Source organism: Austrofundulus limnaeus, unplaced genomic scaffold (genome assembly GCF_001266775.1).
Source record: "Austrofundulus limnaeus strain Quisiro unplaced genomic scaffold, Austrofundulus_limnaeus-1.0 Scaffold1, whole genome shotgun sequence".
Lineage (NCBI taxonomy): Eukaryota > Metazoa > Chordata > Actinopteri > Cyprinodontiformes > Rivulidae > Austrofundulus > Austrofundulus limnaeus.
The window spans coordinates 3,878,139-3,901,269 of record NW_013952403.1 but is presented as its reverse complement, the minus strand read 5'-3'; the positions used below and the strand labels follow the sequence as shown (position 1 = coordinate 3,901,269).

The 23,131-nt window shown below is 39.0% G+C and overlaps 2 protein-coding genes across 3 annotated transcripts; both read left to right on the top strand.

The window, feature by feature from the left end:
* The first annotated feature begins 41 nt into the window (after nt 1–41).
* trmt112 (tRNA methyltransferase activator subunit 11-2) lies at nt 42–4,563 on the top strand. Of its 2 annotated transcripts, none has more exons than XM_014005851.1 (5): nt 42–70; nt 165–244; nt 1,567–1,668; nt 1,776–1,868; nt 4,216–4,563. In XM_014005851.1, the coding sequence occupies exons 1-5, from the start codon at nt 46–48 to the stop codon at nt 4,315–4,317; spliced, it is 402 nt and encodes a 133-aa protein (XP_013861305.1). In that variant the 5' UTR covers nt 42–45; the 3' UTR covers nt 4,318–4,563. The 2 variants fall into 2 exon arrangements, with proteins under 2 accessions (XP_013861305.1, XP_013861314.1); XM_014005860.1 differs by having other exon boundaries at nt 66–84.
* A 2,323-nt stretch (nt 4,564–6,886) lies between these two features.
* On the top strand, nt 6,887–21,848 carry tgfb5 (transforming growth factor, beta 5). The gene is made up of 7 exons (XM_014005838.1): nt 6,887–8,278; nt 10,339–10,502; nt 12,017–12,149; nt 12,228–12,338; nt 14,781–14,961; nt 15,336–15,489; nt 20,456–21,848. The coding sequence occupies exons 1-7, from the start codon at nt 7,915–7,917 to the stop codon at nt 20,612–20,614; spliced, it is 1,266 nt and encodes a 421-aa protein (XP_013861292.1). The 5' UTR covers nt 6,887–7,914; the 3' UTR covers nt 20,615–21,848.
* The last annotated feature ends 1,283 nt before the right edge of the window (nt 21,849–23,131 follow it).

Sequence of the window (23,131 nt, the reverse complement as noted above, 5' to 3'; positions counted from 1 at the left end):
GGAACTAAGATCAAGTAGCGGAGTCGGATTCAGTCGGAAGATTTTATGCGGTGCATCAGCAGTACTTCCGGTACGCACAAGCGTGTGAGTTGTATGCAGTCGAGAAAGTAACCCTTTATCTAGTGATTTTTAATTTGATTTCAGTTTTTTGTTGTATTTGTTAGAAAACATGAAGCTGCTCACACACAACATGTTGACGTCTCACGTGAAAGGGGTCATCAAAGGATACCCGCTGCTCATTAAGGTAACCTGCTCGGCTAGCAGCGCAGCTAATGCTAACCCACGTCTGTTTGTGTCAAAATCAGAGCAGCTTGTTTTTCTTAGTTTTCACAACAATTAATGTTATTGCTTTGTTTATACATATAGCTAATGTACTTTACTGTTTTTATTTGACTTTTTAAATACCTTTTTTATCTATAAGGAAGGTAATTTAAAATTTTGTTTGTCTTGTGAAAATGGTAAAGCGTTACCTTCAAATTATTATTAATATTATTATTATTATTATTTTAAGCACACACAGGTTTGCCTCTTTTTCTGTTATGGGTATTTTGTGCTTCTTTGAGTCTCCTATTTGTGCATAAAAAGAGGAACTCAGTTTTGCTAAATTCTGAAAACATGAAAAAATATTTTGGCTGAGCTTTGTTCATTGATGAACAATTTTCTTGGTAACTGAACTAAAACAAATTTAAAACTGATATATAAATGTGATTTAATATGCAAAATATTCAAATCAATTGGCACTAATTAGATTTTATTTGCAGGAGACTTGAGGTCACATCTTTTTAAAATTAATTTATGTTTCATGTTTCAATTCTTTATTCGTTTAATTAAAACAAAATAATTTTATATACAATAAAAAGAAAAATATATATTATATAAATCACAAATAAAATGAAATGAAAGTCAGCAGAGAGAAGAAAAAAATCTTATATCTGCCCCTTTTTTCCCAAGAATAAGTTCATATAACAAAAAAAAACTATGTTATTAATTTTATTGACCCTAAAAAAGGAAACAAAAGCATAAACTGGGCCTTTATTGTTGTTTTTATTCAGGATGTACCATCTGACTCAGCAACTTTTCAGAACAATGTCAGTAAAGATGTAACCAATCCTCGCATCTACATCGTCATTTATATTTTAGTTTGAGTATGAAAACAAAATTTTAAAATATGACCAGGTTTTCAGGAACAGTCTTTTTACATCTTTGTGTATTCTGAGCCAATTGTTGACATGCTCCTGTCGTATTGGAGAACTTATTAAAATGTATTTACCTTTAATCTAACATTTTTGTTGTATACTATCAATGTACTATCAGCTGTTCATTTGACTTTGGTTCATTAAATTTTCTGTACTTTCTGTGTAACTTCAAATTATGGGGCAAGGTTTAAATTAAAGAAGTCCAAATAAACTTTAAAACTGCTTGACTTTGTCTCAGGTGAAGTTATTTCCAACAGTAAACAGAACTCAGTTCCCTTTGATGAAGGGTTCTGAATAAACGGCACAGAAGTTCCGGTTCTCTACTTATAACTGCACATGTTGTTTGCTCCTTTTCATCATTTGTCTTCAGGCCACTGAGGTGAAGGTGAACGAGGTGGAGTTCAATCCTCAGTTTGTCTGTCGAATGATCCCCAAACTGGAGTGGTGCGCTCTGGTCCAGGCTGCAGATCAGGTGAGTCTTTTTGTGTTTGTGCCGTGTTAAAGACCAATTTCTGTTATATTAAACATCTTCATGATAAATATGCACGACGGCTCTTCCTTTTCTTTTCTTCCCCATAGTTGGGTCATAGACAAGACCTACCAGGTGAGCTGGTGCCAGACTACGAGAAAAACGAAGACTTCCTGAAGAAAGTTCACCGAGTTCTGATGGAGGTAAAGAGCTGCAGGATCTGTTCCTGATTTTTTTTTTTTTTCTGGGTTAATATCTTAATGTTCCTGTAAAACCTATTTTAATTAGTTTATTTAAATTAGGTATTTATCTTTGGTATTAATAAACAATCGTTAATATAGATTTTTTTTAAAACAATTTACCAGTTTACAGTAAATTAAAAACAATTACTAAACTTTTTCCCATTTCACATGATTTTTTAAATACATATCAAGTTTGGATGAAATTATGTTTTTTTTCAGTCTGTTATATTTTTTCCTTAAATAAATTTCATGACTTCAACGTGTTCATTTGGCTGAGTGTTGTGCAGTTCTGTGTATTTTCAATCATGACACAGACCAACTGTTGTTGTTGTTTTGTTGTCGGCTGGAAAGTCTTTTTAGAGGTTTTGGCTGCAGAGATTTTTCTCCCAAGTTGCAAACAAAGTTGTAAAGACTTTGTTGTCCACAGTGTGGTTTCAATCTCTTCTGTTAAAGTCTTATTGGACCGAGCTTGACTGGAAGAAGTAAAATTACAGAAGGAAATAAAACTAAAAAAACTAATTAACTAAACCTAATTCAAGTCTGCTCTATAACTTAATGTCATTATGTTTACATTAGTGTTTTTATTCTAAATAAAGCACGTAAAGCTCTTGTTCTCTGACTCATTTATGTAATCACCTTTAGAGGGACCCATGATTAGCTGTAACTTTAGACTTTATTTGATAAACATTTAGTTTAACTGTAAAATAAAGACTGTAAAAATATTGTAGGCTGTTTAGTTTTGTAAATTTTTTAAAAAAAAATTAGCACGGACGGAGCCATTTTTACACGCAAAGCATTCTGGGTAAATGAAGACGTGGATAGGTCCTCGGTGTGAGCGAGCTATATCCACCCTGAAGGTTAATCTTGGACAATATCTGATGATCGACTCTTTTAAATGAAACCAGAGAGCGTTGACAGAGAGGAGAAGGTAGAAATGACTCAGCCTGTAACTGAAAATATGGATGGCGGACAACAGAGCTGCTTCATGGAAGAAGAACCTCAGCTTAGCCTGTTAGCTTTTGCACTAGCGCCGACCTTATATTGCCTAATATATATTAGCTTGGAGCTAGTGCAACAAACAAGCTAAACTGAGGTCCTCCATCCATATTTTCAGTTCCAGGCTGAGTCATTTCTACCTTCTCCTCTCTGTCAACGCTCTCTGGTTYCATTTAAAAGAGTCGATCATCAGATATTGTCCAAGATTAACCTTCAGGGTGGATATAGCTCGCTAGCAGCCTCGTACCGAGGACCTATTCATGTCATCATTTACCCAGAATGCTTTGCATTTAAATAAAACGGCCCCGTTCGTGTAATATATTTTTAAACTTTTAATTTAAAAATGATAAAAACTAAACAGCCTACAGTATTTTTTACTGTCTTTATTTTACAGTTAAAATATATGTTTATTAAATAAAGTCTAATGTAACAACTAATCATGGGTCCCTTTTAAGAAACGCAAGGTTTTGAATATTTGCCCTGCTGTACTAAATAAAGGTCTGTCTGACTCTGACTAGAGTGAAACAAAGTGTTAGTGGTGCAGCCACTGTTTGTCACTAGTTTCATCCATTTCCTGTAGAGGCAACAGATCCAGAAGGGAAACCCAGACCTCCCTGTCCCCAGCAGCACACTCCAGCTCCTCCTGGGGATCCCACAGCATTCCCAGGATTTTTATTTTTATACACAGAGTTGGGTCCATATCTCTTTGGACAGACATTTTCCTAGTTAGGTTCTGCACATAACCATAATGAATTTTGAACAAAACATTTCAGACGCAGTTTAATTCAGTGACATAACGAAGGAACTGTCCACACCTGATCAGAGTGGGCTCATGTTGAGGAACTGAACTCTCAAAACCTTCATCCAATTTTAAAATCCCCTTTCATCTGGAGGGGCAGGGCTTACATTTGAACTGCAAACAGTCCAGCAGGGGGCGCTTGATGTGGTGGCTTCAGCTTCCACCTTGAGGTCCTCTCTAGTTACAGTATATCTATATATGTATTAGTACCATTGATATGTACTATAAGATACTTTACTAACATAAAACATGACAGTAAATTATGACATTTTTTATTTTGTAGTGAATTTATTTGTTCATAAATCCTCTCCTAGAGCCTCCTCACTAACAAGTTTTTTTTTTTGTCTCTGCCTCTGGGAGTATATTGTTTTACCCAAATACACTCCTTTCCTTCTACATAACTATTTTAGTAGGTCAGGCAGCTGAGAAAAGTAAAGTATATAAGTGGAGCTATGAAGATGATTTGTAAGGAAAGGTGTGTTTTCTCATGTTGCACGTCTCTGTGTGCTGCAGGTGGAGGTGTTGGAGGGATGTCTTCAGTGTCCTGAATCGGGTCGAGAGTTTCCCATCTCCAAAGGAATCCCCAACATGCTGCTGAATGAAGACGAGGTCTAGCTGGTTCCTACACAAAAACTCTCACCCCGACCAGACTGTTTGTTTTCAAAAGAGGCATTGTTGCCATAAAGTAATCTCTGCTTCATTGTTTTTACGTTTTAATTAAGGACTTTACGTTGCCCGAGGCTGGAAATGACAAAAGGAAAAATGCCCCAGCAGTAACCCCCACAGTGGTTTTATCTGTATTTATTTTTGTAACTGAGCTTTTTCTTTCTGAATAAAACCGCCCGAACTTTCCTGACAGACGAACTCGTCGGGTTTTCATGAAGGAAACTGCCTTTTATTAAAAACGTTCTGAGAGGCCTGCTCTGAACCCCTTCTCGCCCTCTCTCAGGGTGAGATGACGTGGCAGTGGCTCGTCTATATTTGGCTTTAAGGAAAGAGAGGCAAAAAAAAAGGCAGGCGGGCTGCAAGTTGTTTTTGAGGAAGTTTCTTTTTTTTCTTCTCTCTTCTTAAAGCCACACGTTACAACTCACACACCCCACCTTAGAGGGATCCGCTGAGATGCCCCCACAATTTTTCGTATCCTCCTGACGTCGCCGACAGACGGAGGCGTCTGACTGAAGCTCCTTTCTGAGGATTTCTGTCCCTCTGGGTTGAAACGGCAGCAGCCGTCAGGTTTGAACAGGAGCCCGTTTGTTCGCAGGCAGCATTATCATTTTTAGAAACGCTGCCAGGACAGACGATGAAAGGAAGGGTTGGCCTGACCAGAAGCCTCCAGGCTGCCGGAGTCTCTCCTACCTTTCCCTTCTACTTACAGCAATTACAGGCCTGCACCCGCAGCTATAATAACAGCATAATGTGATGGCAGCAGAGCAGCAATAAAAGCCACCCCTGGCAGATTAATAGTCCTCCACGAGTGCTGAGCTGTAATTAACAATGAGACTGAAGAGGAACAGACAGAAAAGAAAGGAGCTCTGCTGAAAGCTCGAAAAACTATAGAGAAATGCAGGATGGGAGGTTTGGAGTGTTCTAATAACAGCAAAATGAGCTTTTAGAAGAAGCTCAGTCTGGAGACCCATTTTATTAATAATTCAGGATTTTTGTTTCAGAAGAAAACATTTTGGCGTGTCTCGACTCCACTTTCATCCGAGCAGGAAATCTGGTTTCAAGATTTTTACGATGAAGTTACGTTTTGGATTTGTAGCCATGACTGGGAGCTTCAAAATCTAAACTTTTGTTTGAAATCTCTGGAGGTTTGTAGCTCAACGACCTGATCTGCCCTGTTTATGTTAATGTTTTGTTTCCTCCTGGAGAGATTACCATTTTATATCAGATCTGAAGAAAAGTCTGGACAGAGGAAAATCAGCTGAAGTCCACATTTTAACAGATTAAATATAAACAGCAGAAAAAGTAAGGAAGTGTGTGGTAGATTATTCGTTGTAACAGTGATTGGAAATAAAACGTTTACCGTCGGAAAACCTGTTAATATGCTTTTTAAATGGTGCCACATTTGTAAGGAACATGCGTTTGTGTGAGCAGTCGAGGTGAGGATGAGGGTTGCACATGTGAACGATTTGCCAAACAGCTTCTTTTGCTGTTGAGCTGTTTGGTGGACTGGATTATTGAAGTTTGAAGAAACGAGACATTTTGACACTTTAACTACTAACATGAGCCTCAGGAGCGTGTGGTTCCCAAAACTGGGGTTAGGACTCCACTGTAGGTCCTGAATCATAAAGGCATGGGGTCTTTTCAGAATTAATTACATTTAAAAATGACTACAAACAACTATTTTTTTCTTAGTTACAAAAGAGTGAGATTAGTGTAATTAAAATGGACAACAGAAGCACAGTATTGTTAGTGTGCTCTTGTTTGTTTGACCTGATAATGTTTATCACACAAAAATAGTGGGGGGCACAGGTCTCTTCTTATTTTGTTGGTCCAAAGCTGAAAAGTTTGGGAGCCAATGAGCTACAAGTGCTGACAGGGTGAGGAAACGATCTTCTTGGGACACCCACTTGGCGGCCCGTCCCTGACCTCCCCCCGCTGAATGGAACCTGGCCTTCAGTTTGGAAATGGTGTCGAGGCTCACTCCAAATAACGCCACAACTTGGTTTTGCGGAACGCCAGCTCGGTGTTGCCCTGTCAAACATGGCCGACTTTTGGGAGTCGATACCTGCTGACCACTGTAGCAGGGGCCATGCTCACCTGCGGGGACCAGAAGCTCAGAACAGGTGTCAACAGAATGAGCTGTTTGGCAGAGAAGAGTTGATAAAATTTTCATGTGCACTCAGCTCTACTGCTCATCCCACAAATGCATGTTCCTTATAAATGTGACGCCATTTAAAAGGGAAATTACCAGGCTTTCCAACAGTATGAGATTTACTGCCAAGAAGCATCGTTACAACAAAGAAATGCATTTCCTTACTTTTTCTGCTAAATTGATATATTTGTTCTTTTCGGTCAGTTTTAGCAAAGTGTTTTCACGCAGGGGGTTTCTTGAAGTGTTAACCCTGTGACCTTACTGCGTCAACAAATATTTACCAGAATAAGCAGCAGATAAATATAGTTTCATCTGCTTCAAAAGGCATCAACCACTGTAATAATCCTGTGGGGATGTGGGTCACAGATTATGGTGTGACACCGACAAGTAGGGCCTGTGGAGATGTTTAGCTGCGGAGCGAGGAGGAGGTGCAGCATTTTTGTGGAGGGTAATAACTGCAAAATGTACAGGTTTCTTTCTGCTGAGAGGAGGGAGGATTTTGGCTCCACACACACACACACACACACACACAGTCCCTCCACCCTGATGGCATCCCGCCCCACCATCACCACCTCCTCCTCCTCCCTCTGAGACGTGTCTGGAGCTGGTTCCTCACTGAGGAGCAGCAGGATCATGGAGGCGCATCACGCTGCAGGTCTCAGAGCCTTCAGCTCAGCACACATCAGGCTGAAGCTGCTTTAAAACACAACGAGGACTCCTAGTTTGTTTTCATGCTTAGATCACGCGGGCCTGAGGACCTAGTTGTGTTTGCTGGATATGGACCTGTTTGTTGCGCCACAGATGCGTCTTTCAGGAGCCTTGGCGCAGCCGCTGCGCTGCCTCGGTTAAAATCGACGCAGCTCAGAAGTTTTTTTTTTTCGTCTGGAGGATTCGCGACATGGGCTGAGCTCCTGTCAGGACTCTGCTCTCCTGAAACCTGCCGACATACGCGAGGATGGACGACCGGAGGGAAAGATAACTTTGTTGCGAATTGCACCTTTTTTACTGCAGAATGCGCGCGCACTCAGAAAGATTTTGACGCAACAGTTTGACTGAGGAAATCATTTTCTCTGAGTTTTCAGTGATTTATGGATTTTTACATTCAGTAACTTAAATCTTAAAACAATGATTCGTTTCATGTCCTTGTTTTGTCCATGTTGGTAGGTGGATGAAAGGGTTTCAAATTAATCAAAAGTAGAGGTTAGCAGAAAGACAAGAAGACATGTTTTTATTTCCACTGGTTGGTTTTTATGAGTGATTAGAAGTGGGCATTTACAGGCGCAAACCTCAGAGCGGCTTTTTGAACCACTTTGCGCGCACGTTTCTTTGCGTTTTTATTTATTTTTTTATTTTTAAGAGTTTTCAGCAGATCCTCTCCTCAGTCCTGTCAGACCATGTGGCTCCTCTGCCTCCCGCTGCTGCTGCTGCTCCGGTTCTCCGGCGTCCCGCTGGTGGAGGGGATCAACACGTGCCAGTCCATCAACCTGGAGGCGCAGAAGTCGCGGCGCATCGAGGCGGTGCGCGGCCAGATCCTCAGCAAGCTGCGGATCCGCAGCCCCCCGGACGACGACGACGACGACGACCCGCCGCCCGGCTCCGTGCCCCCCGAGGTCATGCTGCTCTACAACAGCACGCGGGAGCTGCTGAAGGAGCGCGCGCGCCTCGCCGAGTCCGCGTGCGAGCGCGAGAGCAGCGAGGAGGACTACTACGCCAAGGAGGTGCAGAGGATCGACATGTTGCCCCAGCGCACGGACTCAAGTGAGTGACGTCAGAGACAGGGGGTCTTCAATGTGTGGTCCGCGGGCCTCGGGTGGCCTTGGGGAGGGAGTTTTGGAATAATGCATCATCCCTCATTTCTTCATGCTTTGGTTTCAGTGTGACAAACCTTTTAAAATTAACCTTTTAAACATGATTTTGATAAGAATATTTTCTGAAGGTTTTTAACTTTTTCACTTATTTTCAGTCCAAAAGGTTGTTGATAAAACAATAACATAATAATAATAATAATAATAATGGTTATTTGTGGCATTTAGCAACGATTATGTGATGATTAATGACGCTTGGTTTTGACTCCATATCAGTTACTTTGTGCTTTGAAATGACATACAAATTATCAAATTAACTTCTTCATTTTAATTGGTTAAATAAATAAACTGAGTTGAAACCCACCTTTTGTGGAGTGCAGCATGCCTTTACTAATGCATTATACTTCGGGCTCACACACACTCTAAAAATGAAATGTTGGATTTACTTAACCATGTTATGTGACCTGGTTCCACTTAACTGAGTTGAGTAAATTCAAAGCAACATACTCATGTTCTTTGGTTAAAAAACTGGTATATTGCTTTGAATTTACAGTTAAGTGGAACCAGGTCACATAACATGGTTAAGTAAATCCAACATTTCATTTTTTACAGTGTATAGTGAGAGTGTGCCATGCACAAAAATACGTTATTGTCACGTGGTTCTAATTGTGTTAACTGCAAAGTGGCAAATATTGTTGACAGTTTTTCTGATGATTAATTGCACACAATACGGTTTTGCCCAACCCAAGTCCTGTCTGTCGTCTACCTGCTCATATTGTAGTGTGTGATTAAAAAGATGAAGAGAGTAAAACATAAAAGTTCAAGATCAAAGAAAAAAAACTTCCTGCAGCAGACAAACAGGAAGTCAGGAATTTAAAAAAAAAGAGCAAGACAGCTTATCTAAAAATAAAAATAAATATTAACTTTAATGCATCAACTCGTTCCACTGAACCTGCTGGTTTAAATATAAAAGTAATGATTATGTTGTCAAGTAAGAGCATTGAAATTAAGATTAACTCAAATTTAACTCTTTAGAGTGTTCTGTATAAGTTTACAGCCATAGCTCTTTGAGAATCACTTTGTTGGGACTAAAAGTTTTTTTAATGAGTCCAGAATTGGGAATTAAAGAATCATGACAGGCTGCTGGTAACAGATCAGTTTGACATACCAAGACCAAACTGGTTCATCCTTTAAGTTTAGGAGCCTCTGAGTGATTTTCAGGCCAAAGTTTTATAAAAAAGGTATTTGACATTAGTAGTACTAGATTGAAAATGAGTGTAAACAAGCCAAAATCCAAGCTAAATTTGAAAAATGAGGCATGACTCATTGATTTCTGCACAGCGCTGTATGACGGCACAATGTGGTTTTGATTTTGATCCTTTAAACGGGACTCTGTCTTACCTCTCAAAAACTGTTTCAAAGAACAGAAGCAGCTCTCTGTTGGGTTTTCTTTTGATTTTTCAAATGAAATAAAAAGGAAGACAGAGTCACGCATCAGGTGTGGGTCTTTACTTCACTCCGAGCACTTATGTGAACACAATATTTCGGAATAACACACTTAAATTACCCTGGAATTTTACCTTCAACCTTTGTGTTTATGACCGCTTTGCTCCATCCTCATAGTTCCAGGCAGCTAGAATGGTTGAAAAGTTTTTTTATTCAGGCATTACAGACATTTACAGAAGAAGAAATGTGTTATTAGTATGCCCTCTGCTACTGGAGAGAACTGCAGAGGAACCCCTGAGCAAGGCACTCAGAGTTTTGTGGTGGCAGCTGACACTTGGGTTTGACAGATTTTGTGTTCAGTGCCATAATTACACAACTGTAGGTGATTTTTTTTCACTCAGTAAAACCCATCAGTCAGCCATCCGTTCAACATGAGAGCCAACACGTTTCAGCTGCAGCCTGTAATTCAGTTCCTCATCAGTAATTATGTCCGAGACAAAGCCTCGGTCCCACAGTCTGAGGAGGAGCGGGCTTTTATCATCTCACTCTGATTTCTCCTCCGTCCAGACGCTGTGCAGCCTGCAGCACCCAACGCTCATTACAGAGTCGTCCACTTCGACGTCAACGAGGTGGACCTGATCAACAGCACGCTGGTCAAGGCCGAGTTCAGGATCTTCAGAGCCCCCAACCCGCAGGCCCGGGCCACGGAGCAGAGAGTGGAGCTCTATCAGGTGACCGCAGAGAAGTGCTGTCAAAATGTAGCTGAAATGATACAACAAGCTGAAGAGGCTCAAGCTGAGTTGTTAAAGCTAAAAGGTGAACACTAAAGCTAAAAGTTAAAGGAAGCAAAATACTAGCCAAAAGCCAAAAATAGCAAAATGCGAGCTAAAATTGGCAGAATACTAGTTAACAGCCTAAAGAGAGAAAAAGCTAACTAAGGGTAAACAAAGCAAAATGTTACCAAATGTAGCAAAGTACCAGACAAATATTTGTAAAATGCTAGAAGTAAAAAAACAGTAGCTAAAACTAGGAAAATGTTAGATAAAATTACAAAAACATTACCTAAAAGAAGTAAAATGCTAGCCAAAAGTAACAAAACATTAGATCAAAGGAGGAAAATTTCAGTTAAAATAAACAAAACACTAGCTAAAAGTATCAAAAGTCTAGCTTAGCAGACTAAAAAAGCCTAGCTAAAACCCTAAAGTAGAAAAACAATACTAATTAAATGTAACAAAACAGCTAAAATGAAGAAAATGTTAGGTGAAATTAGCAAAACACTCGCTAAAAGTAAGTGAAGGCTAGTTAAAAGTGGGAGTGGTTGGGGGAGTCGTCCTGGAACCGGAAGGTCACCAGTTTGATCCCCCGTCCAGCTTTCTCAGTTGTTGTTGTGTCCTTGGGCAAGACACTTCACCCCTAATGCCTCTGATGTGTGTCCCATCAGTGTATTGATGTGATTGGCACTGATTAGTCTCCAAAGCTGATTGTACATGTTAGCTTTGTAGGATCTCTGATAGAGTGCTGTGTGAATGAGGGCACAGATTGTAGTGTGAAGAGCTTTGAGTGTCCTGGATGGATAGAAAAGTGCTATATAAGTGCAGTCCATTTACCGTTTAAAAGTAACAAAAAGGCTAGCTAAAATCCTGAAATAGTAAAAAAAAAAAAATTCTAGCCAACAACAAATCAGTAGCTAAAACAAGGTAAATGTTGGGTAAAATTTGCATAAAACCAGCTAAAAGCTAAAAGTAGCAAAAGGCTAGCTAAAAGTAGGAAAATATTACCTGCAAAATGTTATATAAAAGATAAAAAATTTCTAAAAAAATTTCAAAAAGCTAGCTAAAAGTAGCACAAAAAGACAAAAATAGAACAAACATGCTGATTTCAGAAAACAATGTTAACAGAAATGAATAATTTCAGCCTGTTCTGTGGGAAAAATGTTGGTAAATAAAGCTAAATTATTTGAAAGGTTGAAAACTTACAAAAAAAACTAAATTTCCAGAATGATCCAAAAATGTTGATAGATGAACTAAATTAGCCCACATATTCAGACTGCAAAAATGTTTGAAATTATAAAACACAAGAATACAATTATGAAGCTGAAGCATTCACTACAACACATTTGGAACATTCAGAGATCGTTTTGTCTTTTGTTCACAACAATTTAATTTCAGGACATTAAAACAGTTAAAAATAGAAACCAGTAAACATTCTGTTGGATCTAAACCTGTAAATGTGTTTGTGTCTTCAGCTGCTCAGACCAGAGGAAGACAGCACCTCCACTCAGCGCTACATCGACTCCCGCACCGTTCAGCCAAGAGCCAAGGGAGTCTGGATCTCTGTGGACGTCACAGAAACTGTTAAAGACTGGGTGTCTGATCCAGGTCTGGTTCTGAGCCAGTCGTAACTCTGTCTGTGTGGTTTGAAAGGTAAGCTCATTGTCTGAACTTTTTCCTCTTCAGAGAACAACCTTGGCCTGAAGCTTGGCGTCCACTGTCCCTGCTGCACTTTTGTCCCGTCCACCAACAACATCGTCCCCAACAAAAGTGAGGAGCTGGAGGCGCTGTTTGCTGGTGAGCTGCTGCTGGTTTCATGTTTTGGTTTGACATCAGTGTAGGAAACCTTTCAGCCTGACTAGAATGATTTTAGTCAGTGGTGGGAACAGTTCTGCTAACCCACTAGTAGCAGAACTAGCGTCTCATCTAGCCACTTAGCTTTTTTGCTAGCTTTGGAAACCATTAAAAGACTGATTAGCTTCTACAAAATTTGCTATTTGTTGTTCGAATCTTCAAACAGTATTTATATAAATACAAACTTGATCAAAGACATGTTTTTGTTCTGAAAGGGGTAAACTGGAAGTGTCACAAGTTAGATGGCACTATAACTCTGGTTTGGATTGGCCAATTTGCCACAAATGATCCCACCCACCTTCAAATTAAGCCAATAAAAAAAAACTAATGACAAATTGGTATCAGTCCCACTAATTGTCTTAGCAGTCTCATTAGCTTCCTCTAAATGTTTATGTTTAGCGGATTAGCATTAGCGCAGCTGAGATTCTTGTTTAACAGTTTAGTGGTTAGCGGACCTAACTTTTTGGTTAGTTGTGCTCGCCATTGATTTTAATGTTTGCAACAGAGAAGCCAAACTCAACCATCGATGCTAAACGTTTACCTAAAACTTGATGTGGTAGTAGTTGAGGGTCATTCTCAACACATCCTCTGAGTGTGACATCTTATATGATCATATTCGATCGTGTTTACAGTAACGTTATTTTAAAGCTTTGACACAAACGGCAACTACTTCATCATTTCTCAGCACAAGATGATCTCAGTGTGAAACTCTGGCAGGTGATTTGCTTTTCTATAAGGAGTTCTTGGACTTCGTTTAATAGCAGCGATCCTGTGGGTCGCAAGTCGTGAACATAAAGATGAGAGTGTTACATGAGCGACTCGCACGCCATGTTGCAGGAATAAAGGTGGAACTGTTCCTCCGCACACTGAGATACTGTTTAACACCAGACTGTCTGTGTTGCTTCATGTTGCCCCTCAAATTACAGCACTCTCAGGATTTACACTCAGCTCTGCCAAGTTGGGACTTTTTTTCTATACTTCTTTTTTTTTCAGTCTTGGAAAAAAATTAATGCAATTTCTGATCCTGTTGTAAGACAAGCAGGGGCTTGTGTTTCGCTGTTGTGCTCCTGTGGCTCAGAAAGAGACAGAACCGTCAAGCAGCCAGACAAACTGTCAAGGCCATCAGAACATCTGCGTTTCGTTTTTGTTTTCATCAGTTTACTCCTCGGTAAACTTAAAAATCTGTAAAACAAATTAATCCTATTACTGCGTCGTGAGAAAAACAATCTTTGGAGAAGAAAAATCCTATCTTTATCTGCACCTTTGCTGAATGTTTACAGCCACTGAGAGTTTAAAAAAGTGTAAGAATTAAGATTTCATCCTGATACTTTTTAATTTGGGGGTTCTGTGAAAATGTATCAACAATTAATATCTTACCTGATTTAGATGGCTTTTTGAGCGACCTCAGTTCGACAAGCTAATGGCTAGTCTAAGAAAGGCTAAAAGTTTTTACAACATGTAAGAAATCAGAGAGTAAATGCTGAGGGATAAATGTTTTCATAAAATTTTAAACAAGCTGAAACTGGACTATCAAAAATCAGCAACAGCTTAGCTATAAGCTCAACGAAGCAAAAGACTAGCTAAAAGTAGAAAGAGATGTAAAATAACAAAAAGGTAGAAAACAGCAAAGTGTAATAAAAGGCTAGTTACAAGCTAAATAGATCAATTTGAAGCAAGCAAAAAGTAGCTAAAAGCTTTATAAAAACTGAAAATAGCAAAATGCAAGCTAAACGCTAACAATATTGAAGGGATATTTATAGTATTGAAAGACCATTTAGAAGCTAAAAATAGTAAAGGCCTGGTTGAAGGCAAAAATGAGAAAAAGGTTGAAAACAACAAAATGTAATAAAGGCCAGTTAAAAGCTAGTGAATGTGTCAAAACACTACCTAAAAACTAGATGTAGCTAAAACCTTAAAGTAGCATTAGCTAAAAGCTAAAGAAATCAAAGGAATATTTATTCAAAGGCCAGTTAGAGGTTAAAAGTATCAAAATGCTGGCTAAAAGTACAAAAAGCTGCCCAAAAACTAAAAGTATTAATTGTTTTATGCCGGATGCCCAACCTGAGTAACCTGGGCTCAAAACTGCAGCTTCAGGATTACAGGACTGCAGACTTCACCACTGAACAAGCACAATGTATGCAGAAGTAATTAGACAGCAAAAAACATTTTGGAAAAACAAGTATAAAAAAATACAGGGCATATTAATTGTTTGAAAATTTTCTATAACTCCCTTTTAAAAGATCTAAACTTTATTTTATAGGACTTTTATGATCTCATAGACTACTTATCAATAAAAAGGGTCAAACTCCTTTCTTTTTCTTTAAGAAATAATGATTATCTTTGGTTTTCTGTCCTGACCGTCACATTTGGGCCCTCTCTCTGTAGGTGTGGACGATGAGCGTCTTCGTCAGCTGAGGAAGCCAGGTCAGGTTAAAGGCCAATCAGATTTCAGCACCAAGACGCCACACCTCATCCTCACCCTGCTGCCCAGTGACAGAGTGGACAACCCGGCCAGGAAGAACCGAAAGAAGAGGGCTGCCGCCACAGACACCACAACCTGCTCCCGGTAAACCGCCAGCTGGCCACTCGTGTGCAGTTTGCTCTGACTGACAGCAACTCCTCCAGAGTTTCTGTAAATTTAACGTATAGCTGTGGTGGATTTCTTTCTTTTTTCCTTCCTGACCCACTTTGCAGACTATTGTGAGACCAAACTAACAGCAGTGAGCCTGTGTTTAGAGTGCAGGCGTGCAGGGTTTTATTTAGACTACCTCGTGCTGCAGGAGGAAGCTCTGGCAGCCTTGTGTAGTCATTACTTTGTGATGGCTGGTTCCTCGGTTGTAACCTGGTGTCATTTTCCCATGACCCAGATCTGAATGGCTGCCTACAGATATAGCAGGAGCAGAATTTGGGGCTGAATTTGTGTGCCTTTGTGTGTCTCAGTGGCTCAGATCAGGGCTGCTGCCTGCGCTCGCTGTACATCGACTTCAGGCGTGACCTCAACTGGAAGTGGATCCACGAGCCAAAAGGGTACAAAGCCAATTTCTGCGCCGGCAACTGTCCATACCTCTGGAGTGTCAACAACCACTACAACATGGTGAGTTTCAGGGCTTATCTTGCTTTTTTTCAGGTGACTTATCGACATCCCTGGTCAGGTTTAAATGATCACCTGCCTGGTAATGGCAGTGGGCGATAAAATAACTGACTCTGCCATGAACCACTGGATGGATTTTAGTGAAACACTCAGAAAGTAATCATTGTATGTACATCTTCAAGATGGCTGCCACAGCTAATCAACTTTAGCAAATGCAACATTGGCTATAACTCAGGTTTTAAGCTAAATTAGGGAACAATACTGAGTTATTGTTAACACATACTTCCCCTTTGTTTAAAACCTACAATGTGGTGAGTAATGTGCATTTATTCAAAGAAGGCTGGTTTCACTGAAAGATGGTTTCTGTAAATAGTCAATATAAAAGCTAGAGCTGCACCTGTTTCTAGTTCAATTTGGATTTCTGTAGAACTCTCACCAGATCTGGTCACCAGGTGACCAGAGTTTCGACAGTAAATCCAGGGAGAGTTTCAGCGTGGAATACTCAAAATAACGTGAAGGAAATGGGTCAGGGTGGTCCAGTGGTCATCCTGCTCTAACTTGCTGATTTTCTGTAGTGGGCATGGTTTCGCTATTCAGCTAACAACTAACAGCAGAACAAAGTTTTCGTTAAGCAGATTAGCTTTTTCACTATTTTTGAAAACCGTTAGCGGACAATTAGCTTCCGCTAAATTACCAACTTTAAGCCTGCTAACAGCTAACATGCTAACATCAACAAGTTGTTATCAGTCCCACCGGTCTTCAGCTGGAAGGAGACAAAGATGCGTGACACAGACTGAGTGAAAGTTGTATTAGCTGTTAGCAATTACCTGTTAGCTTTTGCAAAGATTTACATGTTTAGCATTAGCCTCTCTATTAATTTTTACATGCTTAGCATTAGCAAAGCGATCTTTTTAGTTAGCGGATTATGAGTTAGCAAAGCTAATTTTTTGGTTTATTATACCCCCCACTGCTGCTTTTGATTTTAGTCAATTCCTGTCAAAATAAAACCCACATGGCAGCACGATGGGTCAGTGGTTAGCACTAATGCCTCAGTAAGGAGGTCCTGGATTTGATTTGTAGTTTGGACCCGGGATCTTTCTGTGTGGAGTTTGCATGTTCTCCTCATGCTTGTGTGGGTTTTCTCCAGGTACTCCGGTTCTTTCCACAGTCCAAAAACATGCATGTTAGGTTACCTGCAGGCCCAGGCCTCCCTTGCAACAGAGATCTGTGATCTCAGTGGGGTTTGCCTGATGAAATAAAGGTTAATAATAAAAACAAAAAAAGAAGTAAATTCTCAGTTTGTGAAAATCAGAATTTAGAAATGTGAAATTTGGGCGTCATTTTTTTATGTATTTATTTTTTTTACAATGAATACCTTGCTATTTTGAGCAAGACAATGCCAAACCACTTTCTGTGTGTTATAACTCTGGTTAAGACTTCACATTCCTGCAGTCTGGCTCTTTATGCAACATGTTCTGAACTGTCCATCAGCTGAAATCTTATAGCAAGAAACAATTAAAAAAAAAACATTTCAGTCTTTAAAACTTTAGGTGGTCTGATTTTTCAGACTCTAACAGAGTTGCTAAAAGATGAGATGATGCAACAAAGTGGTAAATATGCTTCTGTCCAAACTGTGCTTTCAATTCTCTCCAACTGACAGGTTGTTTTTATATCATTTTTTAAATTAAATATGGGCTTTTAATGATTTTCAAACCATTGCATTTTTTTCTTTATTTAGAGTTTTTACAGCTTGCCAATTCTTTTTTGGGAAAATAAATTTCCACAACCGTTTCCACTGGGGCCAAGTGAAGACAAATGAGTTTTCTTTTCCCTTTTTTTTGTATTATTTTTTCCAAATTATACTTTCCCTCTGATCTGAAGATTCATGGTCTTTTGTGCTGAATAATTTCGATGGAAACACTGACAGACATCTCAGAGCAAAGATGCCGCCAAACGACATAAACAGAAACATCTGCGATTGTCAGAAAAATCCCAGCAGCTTCTTGCGCTTTCTGGTAAAACGATCCGGTCCGGTCCAAACGACAATCAGTTCTCAGCCCAACTTTAATACACAGAGTGTTTTAAAACACGACTGATGTTTTGTTTTGGATTTTTTTTTCTTTAAATGAGCTTGAAGTGTATTTTCTGTGGTGACCGAACACCACAGTTAGCTCATGCTGGTTAACCTCAGACTCATAAATGGGCTGCCACCTCTCAGAGGTTTCTTACAGAACATATAGGTTTAAACATCATGGCGTGTTCTTCGGTACGGAGCCTTTATGATGATTAAAACCCTAAAGAACCGCTCGCAATGTTCAGCCCCCAGATTTAGTTTGACACTGACGATGGTGAAGTATTTCACTTTAATGAAAACATTTTTGTTTATGTTGGAATTTCAAAGACTTTGAAAGCGTGACGAGATTTAACTTTTTTTTTTTGACAGGAATTTATTTTTGTTCAGAAAACTTTCACCTAAAAGCCCCAGTTAACAAAATATTTATACCGCCTCATCAAGACTGTGTAGGTTTGAGTTGATGAAGTTTGATATAAGAAATAAATGGACATTTTAGAAATTTTGCCTGTTTTTGTGGTTTGATTAGAAGATCAGAAACTCGTAGAGTGGAAATCCAATCCAGGTGTGGAGACTGACTACAAAACTCCCAACAATGGCAAAAATACAGGTTTTTGAGGTCTAGAGATTTTGTTTTTCATGTCCGAAGTTTCTCTAAGCCTCCTCTCTGAACCCTGGATTGAAAAAGCTTTGGTGTCAGAGAAAATGCCCGCGGTTATCAAATACATTAGCAGCCGAAATGCAACAGAAATGTTATGGTTTCACTTGATACGGCATTATGGAAACTTTAACAATGCACAGCTTTTGTTTCGAAATAATTTCTTCTAAAAGTTACAGTTCCTGAAAAAAAGGAAGGATAATCTAAACCATTCGAGAAGTTGAGCTCTCCAACTTGATGTGACTTTTGCACAATTCTTGTTTCATAGATTTATAACAGGTTTAAATGTGTGACATGATTGGAGTAGACTGTTGATGTAACGTCAAACCAAAGCTTTATGATCAGGTAGTTACAGTTTTTTTGGGGGGGAGAAGTTCATTTAGAAGGATTCACAAGACAAAAATCTACAGATTTATAACAAAGTCAGAACTTGTGAAGTGTTTCTGGAAACCAACGCCAACATTTATCTGCTTAAAAGTAAGAGGTCAAACATATAAAAGTGCATACTGAACCGTATCATTGCTGAAGTTTGAAAGAGTTTATTCCAGTTTTCCAGATTTATGCAGGTCTGGAGTGTGGACATGCACTCAGTGTAAAAGTATTTTGCTGAAAACACAAAAAACCATGTTGAAGATAATCATATTATTGACATATATTAGGCTGGCTGTGTAAATAAACAAATATCCAGAGATGCAAAGTAACTACGTACGAAGGATTTATTACTTTATTTAAGTAAACATTTTGGTAATCTTTACTCAAGTAGTTATTTTTCAGCTGACATTTTACTTCTATGTCATACATTTTAAAAATAGCTTTGTTTTTCCTGTTTCATTCAGACTTATTACTGTTAAAAAAATCTTATCGAGATATATGGTGTCTCTGAAATAGAGTGAATTTAATTGTGGTTGGAAGAAAACTATAAATATAAGCAATTCAGACATGTGATCCATCGCACCTTCACATGACACAAATCACGTCACACTCCAGCAGGACATAACTGAAGTATGTAGTCCAGAACTGCTGCAAAAATATGTATGTCACTGAGTGCATCCCAAATCTTTCAACATTAGCATTTTAATATAATATTATAGTCATAGCCTTTAGAAAAAAGTTTGTTTGGGAGGTCACCTCCCAGTAAATGTCATTTTGGAAAATCTAGCCGCCTGCTTTTACTCAATACTTTCACTTTTAGTACATTTTATATCAGAAATTTACTTTGGATACAGGAAATATCAGATAATCTCAGACATTTGTTCAAGCATTCGTAAAGGAAACATTAACTTTTATGGTAAAATACTTGTACTTTCAATCAAGTGTCATTTTGAGGTACCCTATATAAGACTGCAAAAATGATGGCACTGGACAAGTGTAAAATTCTAAAAAAGTTTAGATGGAAATATAAAAGTGAATCTGCTCTTAAACACAAAATAAAATGGATTAAGACAACTGTGACAAATTTTGCTTGCATATTTTATATTTCAGAACACATTAACCATCAATATCAGAAAAATATAGAGCAGATTTATTTCACTTTCAGATTTTTATTTTGACCAGTCTGCATGACTTATCTTTGACCTGAAGCACGTTACAGAGTGAAGAGGGAAGATGCTTTGAAGAAAAAACAACAAAGTCTGAACCTGAACCTAAAAAAACCTTAAACTGGCCGCGCTTTGACATTCCCAATTCAGCTTGGTTAGGGTTGAAGGTTTTTGGACAGAGGATGATCCAAATGTCCAGTGGGACAGCTTTCTGGGCTTGCTCCCAGTGAGGCTTAAAGTTTTTATTGCTGTCAAACATCCTGAGAGAAGAGTCAGAATAGTTCTGTAAAAATGCATCATTTCATAATTTTAATGCTCAGTAAATGACCAAAAACAACATCATTTTCTTACTTTGTCCCTGTAGGAATGTGTGTGTATTTTTTTTAATTAAAAAAAAAGTAGTAAACATGAAAGAGTCCAGAAACTTTCCATCAGGACTGTATCCTGAGTGACTTTTGGCTGAAGCTTTATTTTTACTGTACATTTGTGAGAATGGCATCAGTTTTCTTATATAACCTCGTTTCCCACAAAGTCAAACCACACGTTAGTTGCCTGGCAATGCGAGGAAACAACCTCACAACTCGGTTGTATAACAACTAGAAAGACTTGGCCGAATCTCATCGCCCGCAGAAATAAGATGGTTGAGAAAATGCACTTTTTAAAAATTTGAACAAAACGTGTCTCCTTTATTTTCCCGCTCAGATCCTGCCCCTGTACAACAAGCTGAACCCCGAGGCCTCGGCGACGCCCTGCTGTGTTCCTCAGGACCTGGAGCCCCTCACCATCATGTACTTCATCGGCCGCACGCCTCGTGTGGAGCAGCTCTCCAACATGGTCGTCAAATCCTGCAAGTGCCGCTGAGGGGAGCCGAGGAGGACTCTTCGGGAGCGAAACAAAGCAAACTGCTTCTCTAAGATGGAGCCTCTCTCTGCTCCGTTTGGTTGGGACGAGTCAGGATTTTATTCTTCACAGTCATGAAAGCTTCTCTGTTTTTATTTTCTGGAATTTTCCATTCGATATAGGACACTGTAAATATGATGACGTAGCTTTATTAAACCAGTGCTTTTGAGTATTAAAGCTTGAAAAACAAAAAAGCCCCATCTGGTGTGTCGGATCCGACTCTGCCGTGACAATCATCCTGCAGCGGGGCGGGCCAGACATGTTTGTTTTAGGTTGAGGGAGGTGTTGATTTGAAGGAGGCAGCGGGGCAGATTGCACATTCAGACATGAAGGAGGCAGATAGAGCAGGGAGGCAGCAGCCGTGTCCGGGCAGAGGGCCCCTGCCAGCTCTCTGCGGTCCCCGGGGCTGAAATCTGCCCGCCGTAAACAGGATGTGAAAGGTTTCCAGACACCGACCCGACCACTCACAGAATGCCAGATTTAAACACTCCCCTCGTCTCCTCTCTCGCTCCCGCTGCCTGTTACTCGAGGTTCTGGGATTTGTGGTGGGAGGAGGAGAGAGAGGCTTTGAAAACGAGACGTGGGATGGATGATAGGGCTCGATTTGGAACAGCTACACGTTTGGAAGGTGGTATTTTGCAGCACTGGCAAATTTGTAACTGTTTGGGTCTGGCTCATGCCACATCATTATATAATCACACTTTTGGGCTCTTTCTCTCTTATCTCCATATGCGTTCATTAACTTATTGTAAAGAGCTGTTGACCCATTGCTCATGATTATATTCGGCCATACCTGTGTTTACCACTGATGCAGAGTCTTTCTACACCCAGCTGTCTACACAGACCACTTTTGATAGAACATCTAAACCCTGGAAATAAAAAACATCCCTCATTTTAAATATAGGCTCTCTGGTATGCCAGTGGTTTGTGTGTGAGAGGGAGACAGAGAGCAATGGGGTGTGTTTTATAAATGTGTGTGTGTGTGTGTCGGGTGAGGTCATGCATGATGAGACAGAAATGATTTAAGTTTTATTGTGAGTTTTATTGTAATTGTATATAAAACATGTTGGCAGGAGATGTTGTCTTTGTGACCCGTCTCTAAAAGTAAGATGTTTTTTTTTCTTTTTTCTTTTCGTGTAAGTATGGGTGTGTGTGATTATAAAAACCTGAGTGACAATAAAGTTTTAGTACAACAGGAAGTAGTCCAATCACAACAAACAAAAGGCTGCCACAACAACAAGAGGCTATAAACGCATTAGGGCAAGTCGGTGGTTTTCATAAGCTTACTGGAGGCGAACCGAAAACCACAGAAAATATTGGTTTCAATTTGTCTGGCTGTAGAACTGTGTTACTGGATACCTCAAACATTAACAAAACAAAACGTGAGCATTCGGATTAAAGAATATTTTCTTATTTACTTTATGAATTTAGACACTTATATTTATGTTATTTTAAATTTAAAAAAAGATTAGATACCAAAATAATACCTAATTAAACCTTAAGAAAATGTTTGCTGTTTTTAGAAACTATTTGACTTAATTTCTTGCAGCTGTAATTTTGCCAACTTTTCACCATCTGACCCACAAAATAACCCAGCAGAGACCGAAGGTTGTGAATTCACACATAAAGACATGACATATGAAAACATAACCATTATAGTATCTACTGTTTTTATCTCCTGTAACAGCTATAGCAAAAAATGACAGTAATAATCATTTTAAAACTTAATTTTCCAAATTTTCATACATTTAAGACTGTTTTGTGGCCGACAGTGGAGTTTACTACAGCACATTAGTTGGAATGGTTTGAAAGGAAAACAGTTATAAATATACATCTGTTTATGAGATATTTTAATAACATGACAGATAACAACACACATAGCCATTAAAAAGCAGTAATAAAAGTTAAAACTGATGAAGTGTTAGCATGTTGATATTGACGATACAACATTGTTTCAATGTATACAAAGCAGCATAGTGTATTCTGATTGGCTCAAATTAATTAGCCTGGTCATGGAGGAGCATAATAATGAGCAAATTATGTTGATTTTCAAACAACCGGAAACATTCCCAAAATAACTTTTTATCAGTTAAGAAGTCAACATTCAGGTTGGCTGACCTTTACTCGTGACTTCACACATATGACAGCATAAGTTCAGTTGAAAGGTTGACTGGAGCATCAAGGATGTCAACAGACTGAAAGTTGGTGCTTTTATCAGTTTTTATAGCTTTAATTAATTGTGTATTTATGCATTTAATAATTCAATTACACATTAAATTAATTAATTATAGATTTCATTGTTTAATAAATTATTTATTTAATTATATAATTAATTATTTATCGTGGCACACAAAATGCTCCACAGTCCAGTGTTCGTATTTTGCCTCCGATAAAATGTTTGGAGCAGTTCTTGGTTGCACTTTTTCCCCCCGGTCAAATTCAGCTTGTCCCATCGCTCATATCCAGTTGTTATCTAGA

What these genes read in the sequence shown, in the direction of transcription:
- trmt112 (XM_014005851.1), top strand. Translation starts at nt 46, where the DNA reads ATGCGGTGCATCAGCAGTACTTCCG. An exon ending in GATACCCGCTGCTCATTAAG is followed by an intron (nt 245 to 1,566) that starts GTAACCTGCTCG and finishes ATTTGTCTTCAG; the next exon opens with GCCACTGAGGTGAAGGTGAA. An exon ending in TTCACCGAGTTCTGATGGAG is followed by an intron (nt 1,869 to 4,215) that starts GTAAAGAGCTGC and finishes TGTGTGCTGCAG; the next exon opens with GTGGAGGTGTTGGAGGGATG.
- tgfb5 (XM_014005838.1), top strand. Translation starts at nt 7,915, where the DNA reads ATGTGGCTCCTCTGCCTCCCGCTGCTGCTGCTGCTCCGGTTCTCCGGC. An exon ending in GACACCACAACCTGCTCCCG is followed by an intron (nt 14,962 to 15,335) that starts GTAAACCGCCAG and finishes TGTGTGTCTCAG; the next exon opens with TGGCTCAGATCAGGGCTGCT. An exon ending in TCAACAACCACTACAACATG is followed by an intron (nt 15,490 to 20,455) that starts GTGAGTTTCAGG and finishes TTTCCCGCTCAG; the next exon opens with ATCCTGCCCCTGTACAACAA.